The sequence below is a fragment of the Phycodurus eques genome, chromosome 8, assembly GCF_024500275.1.
Source record: "Phycodurus eques isolate BA_2022a chromosome 8, UOR_Pequ_1.1, whole genome shotgun sequence".
In the NCBI taxonomy this organism is placed as follows: Eukaryota; Metazoa; Chordata; class Actinopteri; order Syngnathiformes; family Syngnathidae; genus Phycodurus; species Phycodurus eques.
This window is the reverse complement of record NC_084532.1, coordinates 22,455,799-22,466,989: the sequence shown is the minus strand read 5'-3', so window position 1 is coordinate 22,466,989 and position 11,191 is coordinate 22,455,799. Positions and strand designations below refer to the sequence as shown.

At 37.0% G+C, this 11,191-nt stretch overlaps 2 protein-coding genes across 4 annotated transcripts in view; one reads left to right on the top strand and one right to left on the bottom strand.

Annotated features, from left to right (window-relative positions):
• The first annotated feature begins 643 nt into the window (after positions 1–643).
• Positions 644–7,432, top strand: si:dkey-183n20.15 (RING-HC_RNF170 domain-containing protein). The gene is made up of 6 exons (XM_061684242.1): positions 644–660; positions 2,417–2,516; positions 3,150–3,258; positions 5,212–5,285; positions 5,907–6,017; positions 7,115–7,432. The coding sequence occupies exons 2-6, from the start codon at positions 2,445–2,447 to the stop codon at positions 7,424–7,426; spliced, it is 678 nt and encodes a 225-aa protein (XP_061540226.1). The 5' UTR covers positions 644–660; positions 2,417–2,444; the 3' UTR covers positions 7,427–7,432.
• Positions 7,433–8,146: 714 nt separating this feature from the next.
• Positions 8,147–11,191, bottom strand: part of pfas (phosphoribosylformylglycinamidine synthase) — a 24,797-nt gene continuing 21,752 nt past the window's right edge. For 2 of the 3 annotated variants that reach the window (XM_061683507.1, XM_061683508.1), the window contains exons 24-26: positions 10,203–10,467; positions 8,530–8,670; positions 8,147–8,464 (exon numbers count right to left, since the gene is read on the bottom strand). In XM_061683507.1, the coding sequence (XP_061539491.1) occupies positions 8,154–8,464; positions 8,530–8,670; positions 10,203–10,467 (717 nt within the window). In that variant the 3' untranslated portion in view covers positions 8,147–8,153. Of the gene's footprint in view, positions 8,465–8,529; positions 8,671–10,202; positions 10,468–11,191 lie in introns of those variants that run through there. The other variant, XM_061683509.1, reaches the window with a different exon arrangement.

Below are 11,191 nucleotides of genomic sequence, written 5' to 3'. Positions count from 1 at the left end.
CATCAGACACGTTTGATTGACTTGACATTTCTCACACAAATCCAGCCCAATTTTAAGTCCCAAAATATTTTGAGCTACAGAATTTCACCAGATGGAAAGACAGTTACAAATCTCAAAACTCTTACTCATCTTATATGTTACATTTGATAGGACACGGCCATCAGCCAAAATGGAATAAGCATTTACTAAGCTCAAAAGTTCGATTTGAAAGGCCAAGTGGCTCACCAAATGGGTTGGATCGACTTGAAATTTCTTGTGTCACTTATTTGCGTTCACATCAGTGGTATCACAATGAGCTAGAATGGTGCGATTGGTAAATAATTGTCCCGGTCAACTCTAGCCTACTTTTAAGTGGGCGTGCTCTGGTTTGGCTTTGACCTGCAGCGCAGCCGTGTGACCCACGTTAGAATGCGCGTCTGGTATATACGGTTTAAGGAAATGTTTTTCTTTGCTAATTTGCTAATCTGACCAGAGGCGTTGTGATGAGTGCAAGGGGTTACTGCTCGTACCACGTGAAGCCTGAGAGGAGGACGTGGTTGATGATTAACAAGCAAATGTTATTTAGGCCTCGCGACCATTGCTGGCAGGCCTGCGTTTCACTTCCTCCTCAGCAGCCTGCTTCGGCTTCACTATGAACGCTCGTCACATCTCCGAGCCCAGGTCAGGTCACACACTTTGCATTACATCCAACGACTCTTTTCACCTTAAATGGGATGTTTTGGGATGGAATTATGCTTCAAATTACCTAAACATCTACTTTAAAAAATTAAAGGTATTATGGCATGTAGTATATCGTACAGTATATTATATACCAAGAGTGTGCAGTGGCTCAAGTAAATTATATACAGTAAATAGAATATTAACTTGAGTATTTCAATATTTATATTTTTTAACATCACTAAAGTATATAGATTGTACATTTCAACTGTATTATTTTTTCCATGTATTTTCATTCTCTAATTTATTTTTTTTCTTTGAATTTTAAATGTTTTTCTTGTATCTTAAGTCTTTTTTTTTGTCATGTTAAAAAATATCTAAAAATAATGACATCACAGGATCAAGTGGATAATCAGATGAGTATATTAAAATTAACATTTCATTAAATTGAATATATATCGATCCATTTTCTTTACCGCTTATGCTCACTAGGGTTGCCGGTGTGCTGGAGGCTATCCCAGCTATCTTTGGGCGAGAGGCGAAGTATTTTGTGCATAAAGAGAACGCTTTTTCTTCTCTCTAACTGTTATTGAAACACACCTCCTTCAAATGGTAACTTGCCTCTTATTCCTTGACATTTTATTTGTACACATATTACAATGCAGTAGTATAAAACGTGGATCAAATTAAAACATGCATAAATGGAAATCAAAACTACTGTTTGTGTAACAGTTGGATTAAGCGTAGGTCGATTGGTCATGCATGAACCCCAATCTACAGGCGTGATCAATCGACCCACACTTAAGCCAAGTGTTACACAAACAGTATTTTGATTTATTTAGCAATTATTTTTTGATTGTCGCTCAAACATATCAGGGGTCGAGAGTTTTGATTAAGGGACTTCGGCAATGGGAAATGGCTGCAAATCTTTAGCAATAAATTCTCCCATTGCATGTGCTATTTACTTAGGTAAATCTTAAGGGGCACAATAGCGTTCTTAAATGCTGTCGTTACCTTTTTGACCTGCTCATTTGTCGTGCGTCCAGCACTTTTTTGTTGTCGTTGACCGATTGAAACCATTCCAACTTCAAAATGTTCAGAATGTTTATCACGTTCCCAAATTTCTGTAATAAAAATCGCAAATTTTGAGATAATTGACATATGATACCACCGCCTTCCTCATTACTTGACAGATTCAAACCATTTCAACATTTAAAAGTTCAATTTACTTAGAACATCTTGCATAAATACCCACATTCGTAAATGTCCACAGTTTTTGCAACATTTTCAAATTAATAGATATTTTACATATTTAACTCCTCCTTCCACATTTCTCAACCGATTTAAACCATTCCAATTTCTAAATGTTTAGATCATTCAGGACATCTTGGGAACCATTTATAACATTCCCAAATGTTCAAATTGAAATTCCACTTTCACAGTGAAAGTCTCAAATTAAGAGATATTTTAAAAATTTGCCTCCACTTCCACATCCCTTGACTGATCCAAACCATTTCAACTTCAAAAAATCTCACATTTCAACAAATCCCACAGCTTCAGTTTTGCAACATTCACACACAATTCCTGCGAAAATGACATTGCTCTAAACCCTTAGTGCTGCTTCAAAGATTGATGTTCCCAAATTGAGTGAGACTTTAACAACAGATGTAGTCCGTGACTATTTACGCACACACACCGTTTTATCAGTCATGAGATTTGAGAGGGCGTGTGTTTATTTTGGCGTCCGGTCACGTTCCAGGTGGTGTCGTCTTCCTTCTCAAGGCCCAATGGGTCAGGGTCACCTGAGCTCGCCCCGAGACCACACACCCGCGCCACGGCCACCGCCCGTGACTGGCATGGTGAGAATTTCATCATTTCATTTTGACTTCCTGTTTCTTTGTTTGTTTGTTGTCATGTTTTAGCTTTAGTTTAGTTTCACTTTTTTTTCTTCCTATCATAACATTGCAATACATTCTAAATATGTTTGGGTTAATGTTAGAATGTTCAGCAGTAACAACAGTTTTTAAAATACATTTTATATTTTTATTTATTTCTTGAGGGGAAACAAATCAATTCTCAAAAGGAAATCAATAACCTATTTATGATTTGCATTTTTGTCAATTATACTTTTGTTTTACATAATTTTTATTTGAATTTCTTCCCTTTTTTATATCTTTTTAAAATCAATTTGACTTATTTATATTTTATAAAATTGTTACCTTAATTTTAAAAATCTCTGTCCTTTTTTTTTTTTAACCAAGGTACCAATATCAATTCTAAAATATAAATTAATTGGGGCCTTTATTATTATATTGCAATATAATATGGTATAGTTAGCAAATAATATAGATGACAAGCATACAGGCTGTAAAAGCACTCTAACATAATACCGACACTCCCTTTTATTGCAGTTTTGGCGAGGTCATAGTTATGTTTTTTTTTTTCGCCCCATCGACTTCCTGCTTGATATCCTTTTATTGTAACTGGTGCAGGAATGTTCGCAGTTGCGTCCATCGACAGGCCAGAGAGAGCGATACTGTCCAGTGTGCCTGCAGGCGGCCAGCTTCCCCGTTCAGACCAACTGCGGACATTTATTCTGCGGTACGAGCACGCACGCACACAAGCGTTTGCAAAGATTGTCTCATGCTTCTTACTCCATCATTGCGTACGTTATCTTTTATTAGGGATTTTAAAAAGAGTCTCAAAAAAGGTCTTGCCTATTTTTTGCACTATTCTAATATATATTTTTGTAATACTTGTATTACTATTTTAATAATATTTGTATAGTTGTATGATTATTATTTGTACATTGTATTACCCTCTAGTTATATTTATTATTTTAATTATAGGCCATCTATTTATTCAATTATTACATCAATTATATTTCCTTAATGAAATACATTACAGGATGGTACGGTCTGTACCTCGGCTTTTGGACACGGTATTTTGTGCATAAAGATAATTTGTTTTCTCTAACCGTTATTTAAACACAACTCCTTCAAACGGTGACTTGCCTCTTATTCCTTGACGTTTTATTTGTATCCACATTACAATACAGTAGTGTAAGATATGTGGATCAAATTAAAACATGCATAAATGGAAACCAAAAATACTGTTTGTGTAACAGTTGGATTAAGCGTGGGTCGATTCGTCATGCCTGAACCCCAATCTACAGGCGTGATCAATCGACCCACACTTAATCCAAGTGTTACACAAACAGTATTTTGATTTATTTAGTAATTATTTTTTGATTGTCGCTCAAACATATCGGGGGTCGAGAGTTTTGATTAAGGGACTTTGGCAATGGGAAATGGCTGCAAATCTTTAGCAATAAATTGTCCCACTGCATGTGTTATTTACTTAGGTAAATCTTAAGGGACACGTTAGTTGCTTTTTAACAGCGTTCTTAAACAGACACTTGTTGACGACTGGTTAGCACATCTGCCTCACAGTTCAGAAGTTGTAAGTTCAAATCCGGGCTCACCTTATGAGGACAAGCACCTTGGAAAATGAATGGATGGATAAATAATTCCAAATTATTTTCCAACATGGCCCAGTTCTGGGAGAAATTGCACCAATTTCTTCCATATTCTTTTCATTTGCCACACTTTGGCTTCGAGTAGGCGAGATGATGGCCGATTGTGATTGTGGCTGTTTTTCTGTGGAAATTGATGCGCTTGCTCCCCTGTTGCGTCGTACGTTTGTTTGTTTAATTCATCAGCATGATGCGTGTGGTCTGGAGGCCATCTGTTCGCTGTTTAATGACTAACTGTTGTCAGCTGACTCAACTGCCCTGAGGGCCCAAAATATGTCGCCTGCTCCATTTTACATTTTTTTTATTTTGTAATATTTTGATATTGTATGACAGTTTGATTATGTTTACAATTATTGTCCTATTAGTAGCAGTTTTTAAATGGTTGTATTATTTTTAGGAATTTTTATTTTTCCTTTTCCTTTCATATACATTTTACTTTATTCAACTAATATATATATATATATATATATTAAATTAAATGTTACTTTTATTTTAATACAGTGGTACCTTGTCTTTCAAATTTAATTCATTCACACCAAATTAGCACTGTATTGAATAATAATATAATAAAACACAAACAAAATAATGTAAAGATTTAAACTTGTCTTAATAAAGTAAAATTACTGTACTGCAGGATCCATGTGTTGGAAGTGTGCCTTTAAGGGGTGTGGCCGTTTGAGTGACATCAGGAGCTGAAGTTGGGTTTCCTGGTTATATCAGTGTGAGCATCTGAGTGTGAGTTGTGGCCTAGAGCAGCTCCATGCACGCGTTCTCATTTTGTATTTCCTTGTTTTACCGTTTGTCCCGTTCAATAAAAAACTATTAAGTTGAGGCACTTGTAAGTCAACGTACCGATTTAAAAAAATATAATAATAATGCAAGTAATATTAGATTAAAAAAAATATATATTGGTTAAATTTTCCTTTTAGTATTTTTTTTTCAGTTTCACATTTGTTATTTCAATGTTTATTTTACTTTTATTTAGCATTTTTGTTTACTTTTATTTCCTGTTCTTGCAGCTCCATGTTTGATCGCCTACTGGAGGCACGGGACATGGTTGGATGCAGTCAACTGTCCTCTCTGTAGACAGAAGGTACTACACTGCTGTGTGTGTTTATATACAGCGAACCCCCACTATTGTCAGCAAAAATAAACCGGGAATAAATGAAACTCTCTTAAAAGGGTTTTTTCATCGCTTATAGATGCCACAAGATGGCATCAACGCCATGCTTCTAGCATGTACACTTTAATGAACTCTTATTACAAAAATGGCTGCATTAAGTAGTTCATTTATTCAACACAAACAAACCACCTTCACGAGGCTCATCAGTAGTATTAGTTAGCCTGAATAACACGCTAGCACAAAGTGACATGACAGCACACATGGGCAAACAAATAAGCGGACTAGCCATGTAAATGGTGTTAAATCACTAAACTCACCTTTTGGCATTTACTCGAACGCAAACAAAAAGACACTATGTCTCAAACCGAACAATAACACCAAAGTAAACTTTCATTGCTTTGGCCTGAGCAGAAAAAAACAGTGACTAGGTAAGATCTTCAGCAAATAACGGATAGGTTCCACAAAATAATCTGCAAATATGCGTATTCATGAATGCCGAATTGCGAACATGTGGGGGTTCACTGTACACCATAAAGTATGGGTGTTTGGTTGAATGATGTGAGGAAGTTCAAAGTCCATGTGCCACCTCAGGTGAGCGTCATGAGCCAGCTGTTTAATGAGAGCAGACTGGACCAGCAGTCCAAGGACGTTCTGGGCCAAATAAGCGACTACAACAAGCGCTATTCTGGAGCGCCCAAACGGGTTAGTACACGCCCGAGCCATCCGTCACCACTACACATACTTGATTAACTTGAAAGGCTGTGATTTACGCTTTACTAGGTCACAGCTAATTCTGTTTATGGTTCTATGGTTATCATCACGCACTTTCCTCTTTGATGTAATTGATTCTCCTCTGTGTTGTCGTCAGACAAAGCCAAAAGAAAAAACTAAACACCCTTAAGTGTAGTCAGTACACTAAAGTTAGGTATCCTGTTTGTTTTTAAAAAAATTAGTTTTCAAATTCTACTTTTTTCTCTCCATTTTTTAGTCAATTTTCACTATATTACACTATTTGTATTTCTAAATGTATTTTTCCATTTCTTATTTTAGTGTATTTATTATTAGCTTTTATAATTTCACCAATTTTCATTTTTACCAGTTTTACTTAATATTTTTTTAATATTGTAAATTATCTTTTGTATCGTTTGTATTTGTAACAAATCTTTACCTTTCAAATGTTATTTAGTACGTTTTAGTTTTAATAATTATCATTTGTATTAATATTACTGTAATTTATTTTTTCAAACCCTAATTTCACTTTGTTTTGTTAACCATTACATTATAGTAATATTTGCTTTTGTGAGAATTTGACTATTATGCAATGTTTATTACATTTTCATTTTCTGTATAAATGTTTTTTATGTTACAATTTTCTAATATTTGGATTCTTTTTAAAATTGGAACTTATTCAATATTTACTTATTCAAGTTTTGCTTTTATAATTTATTAAATATTTTTTTTGAATAACATTTACATTAAATAAAACTTTAATTTAAAATAAATTTAAATGAAATAATTTCATCCCCTATATACTTTCATTTTCGTAATATTTTTGTATAAAATATATTTTAAAATAATTTGTCTTTTTGTAATAGTTTTATTTTCATTTATCAATTTAAACTTTTGTATAATTATTTTGTCATATTTAAAATTTTTCAAATATTTTTTAACATTATTATTATTATTTATAGTAATACAAACGTCATCATTTTGAACATTTTTAAGTACTGCATTTGTATTTTTAAAATAATTTCCTACTTGAATAATTTGCAATGACATTTGAAATGTCCCGTTTGCAGATCCGAGACTACCTGTCCGACGCGCCTCTCCTACTGCAGGTGGCGGTTCGCGGTTTGGGCGCCCTAGGTGGTCTGGTGTGGCTCTTCTTCTTGCGGGTGGCGCTTTGCTGCGTGGGTACCGCTGTCTCCATGGCATCCCCGCCGTCGTTGTCGTCTGGTTCCCCAAAAGCGGTCCCGTCCCTCTGCAGCCTCTTGGGGCTGCTGGACGACCTGGTGGTGGTGGTCCTGCTCCTCCTGTGCGTCCTGAACGTCAATCATCAGATGGCACCGGAGAGAGGGCACTCTACAAGCACGCAAGTGGTGGACAGCTAGAAGACCACCAACACAAACCAGCCACGTGCTAGGGTTTACACATTGTCTTTTTCAAATTATGTACATTAATTGGCCTTCTTATCAGTGCCGAACATCCTTGTAAATATACTGTATGTTTTTATGTATAAAATATAATATTTATTATTTTCTCCAATATCAAACGTATTTAATGTTCAAATTGTTTGACTTTTGTTTTAATAAAACTTTTTTAAAGTCATTTTTATATTTGACATTTCATTCTGTTTTTTTTATTTTGATATATTACTTTTCATTTATATTTTTTTCATTTTTGAAATACTGTAATTTATTTTAATATTTGTATTACCATTTAATTTACTAATGTTTGATATTGGTGTAGTTTGAGACTTCTAGTTTTATTATAGATTTAAAAAATTTGAATACTAATATATTGATTTACCTTTATTATTTTAATATTTTTTAAATTTTAAAATGTTTTCATTTCTATTTTTCATATCGTATGTTTACTTCGATTTTTACAGTATATAATTCTTTTTCAAGTTTCATGTTTTCCAGATGACACTCCTCTCCATTTAATTGATCCAACTGATGTTGGATAATGGTGTCAGCAATTTACTGCTTTTTCTCTTTAACAGCAACAAAAAATTTTTTTAAAGGAAAAACAAAACAAAACACTGATGAGTATAATTAAAGGTTGAAAAAGTACAGCAGTAACATTGGGGGGGGGGGGGGGGGGGGGAAGACACATTTAGTGTTTTTGGCTGCACCAGGCGGCGGCGTTGCAGAACATGCGCAGCCATGGCGATGTCTCCAGGTGGGCCCTGAAGCCACGGGGTGCCCAAGGCCACTGCCAGCCCAGTGTGCAGCGCTCCGGGTGAGGCATCATGGCCAGGTGCCTGCCATCCCTAGAGCTCAGGCCTGCGACGCCCCGCGGCGAGCCGTTGGGATTCAGGGGGTACTCCTCGGTGGGACGGCCGTCGTCGTCCAGGTAACGGACGGGGGCCAGGCCGCTCGAGGTGATGTCATCCAGAACCTGGTCGCTACGGAATTGCATCAAACCTACGGGAAAAGGGTTTGTAATTGCGTTCTAAATGGATCAATCAATCAAGCGCTTGGTGGTGTACCTTCTCCGTGAGCCACCCACACTCCCAGAGCCGAGCCTTCCATGCCGGCCAGCCACACGGACGGCGACGCCTGGATCCCCACGGTGACGAAGCGAGACTCGAATCTCCCAGACTTGTTGTGGGTCAGAACCACGTCAGACTCTAGAGGACGGACAAACGAACGACCCGCTGAAGTATGACCACTGAGGAATGGCAGCCTTTTGTCAAAACTTTTTGAATGGAATATTCTATCAGTCACCTGATCCCAAAACAATAGCAAATGCTTCTAACTTGCTGGATACACAAGCAAAGGCAGCAAAACCAACAAACAATCTTGACTACGCATTTAATTTAGCATAATCTGACGCAATCCTGTAAATTAACATTTTAATTTAGACTACAGTGGCACCTTGATTTACGAGTTTGTACATGGCCAAGCGCTTAACTCTTTAACTCAAATTTACTCGATCAAGTTTCCCCATTGAAATGCCATTCATCCGTTCCACCACACCAAAAAACAAAATGTCATTTGTTTTCCAAAGAAAAATAGCATTGTAGTCTATACAAACATAATGAAAGAGAATGAAAAGAAATACTGGTTTTGTAATGTGTAATTACTTTACGTACTGTAGAATCCGTGTTGGATGTGTCTAAGGGACGTGGCCTATCGAGAGACGAGTAGCTGGAGCCACTCCTTGTGAGTGTTCTCAATTCGTATTTATTTTTGACTGTTTGTCCCGTTCAATTAACGACTGAATGTCTATCGGCGACTGTGGCCTTCCTTGCCCACGTGTGAGGGCATTATATCAATTAAACTTCTCAGTTTTTTGTTTTTCCCACATAACTTCAGAGTAAAAAATAAACAAGTAAATTAACCAAGCGACAGCTCGTCACTTATAAAGCTTTCTTCATTGAAAATTTTTTGGGGGGGGTGGACTAGAACGGATTAATGGCATTCCAGTTCATTCCAAACAGGGAAAATTGACTTTCTTTATGCTAAGATAAATGTTTGTTTGTGGGTTTTTCTGCCGTCGCTTGTGTCTTCAGCTGGTGAAAAGCAAGCATACGCTATTGGCTTGAACATTCCAATTGTTTTCCTGCAAAAAAGTCTTGATTTGGTTTCATGGTATGATGTTGTTATCCATCCATCCTATCAATTTTGTAGCATTAGTTTGAATGTGAGTGGAGCATAAATCATTCTCTACCGAGTTGAGCTCAGGTTATTCACTTTTTATTGAAGAATATTCTGACAAACGGTCAAACATACAAATACAAAATGAAACTATGAACTGCTGTAGGCCACAACTCACGCTCAGACACATGCACCGAAATAAGCGGGCAACCCGACCCCAGCTCCTGATGTCACTCATTAGGCCAAGCCCCTTAAAGGCACACATCCAACACATGAATATTACAGTATATAGTGGTTACACCGTAAAACCAGTTTGTTTCTTTACATTCTCTATTATGCTTTTATACAATAAAGTAATATTTTACAGATGTACACATGCATACATACACAATCACATTTCAATTTATTTCAATAGGGAAATTGTATTTAATATAAGGGGTAATAGAGGTAACAAGCCTTAATGAATTAAACTTGTAAGTCAAGGTACCACTATAGGTCAGTATTCATATCTAACCACCAGATCTAACCACTTTTAGCTAATGGCACCATTTGAGTGTTTTACCTGCACCATCTTGGCTCGCTCCCACCCAGCCCAGCAGAGCGAGCAGCTGACAACCGTTGCACACGCCCAGGCTCAACGTGTCGGCCCTCCGTCGGAAGCGATCAAACTGGGCTTTGGCGGCAGCGTTGTACGCGACTGTGGCGGCCCAACCTTTGGCTGAGCCCAGCACGTCGGCGTAGCTGAAGCCTCCCACGAACACGACGGCGTTGAACGGGTCCAGTGTGACGGCGGCCGAGCACAGGTCCTGCATGGTCACGTCCCACACCTGTACACCAGCATGAAGACGTTGATTTTTGTTTTGTTTTAGGGTCTACACGCTGTATAGCCTACCACACCTCGGTTCATGAACTTGATTTGTTCTGAGACTGTTCGCATACCGAAGCAACTGTTACTATTAAAATGAATGTAAATCCAGTGAAATTCCATTTACTGCTCTGGATATGTTCCAGGCCAATCTAAAATAGGTAAAAATCTGCTATAAATATATATACACAAGTTTTAAAATGTTTTACTCCTCCTACTTACTTTAAACACATTTAAACTTATTGAAATGCATGTCTTAAACAGCTTGTAAACACATTTGAATTCGAAAAAAAATGCAAGAATATGAGAATGCTAAGACAGTAGACCCCCGCATACTCTTGGTTCGGCACCCGTGGATTCACCTATCCGCAGATTTTTGTTAAATGTTTTTTTTCGCCCCCCCATTTCTTGCACGCTTTTCCCCCTTATTTGGGGGGGAGGGGGTTGGACCAATCCCGCGCTTATTGGTGGTTTAACTTTACTTATTAAAATTTTTTTGTGGGTATCAAAAAAAAAAAAAAATTTAAAAAAGCATTTACAAAATAAAATAAAAAGGTTTTCTTCCCTCAATGCAATTATAGTGGGCGTCAATTACTCGCAGAGTTTCACTATTCGTATAACGACTCAGTCCCTATTCCCCGCAAATAGTGGCGGTGCCACTGTACTGTAAAAACCCATAAAAAATT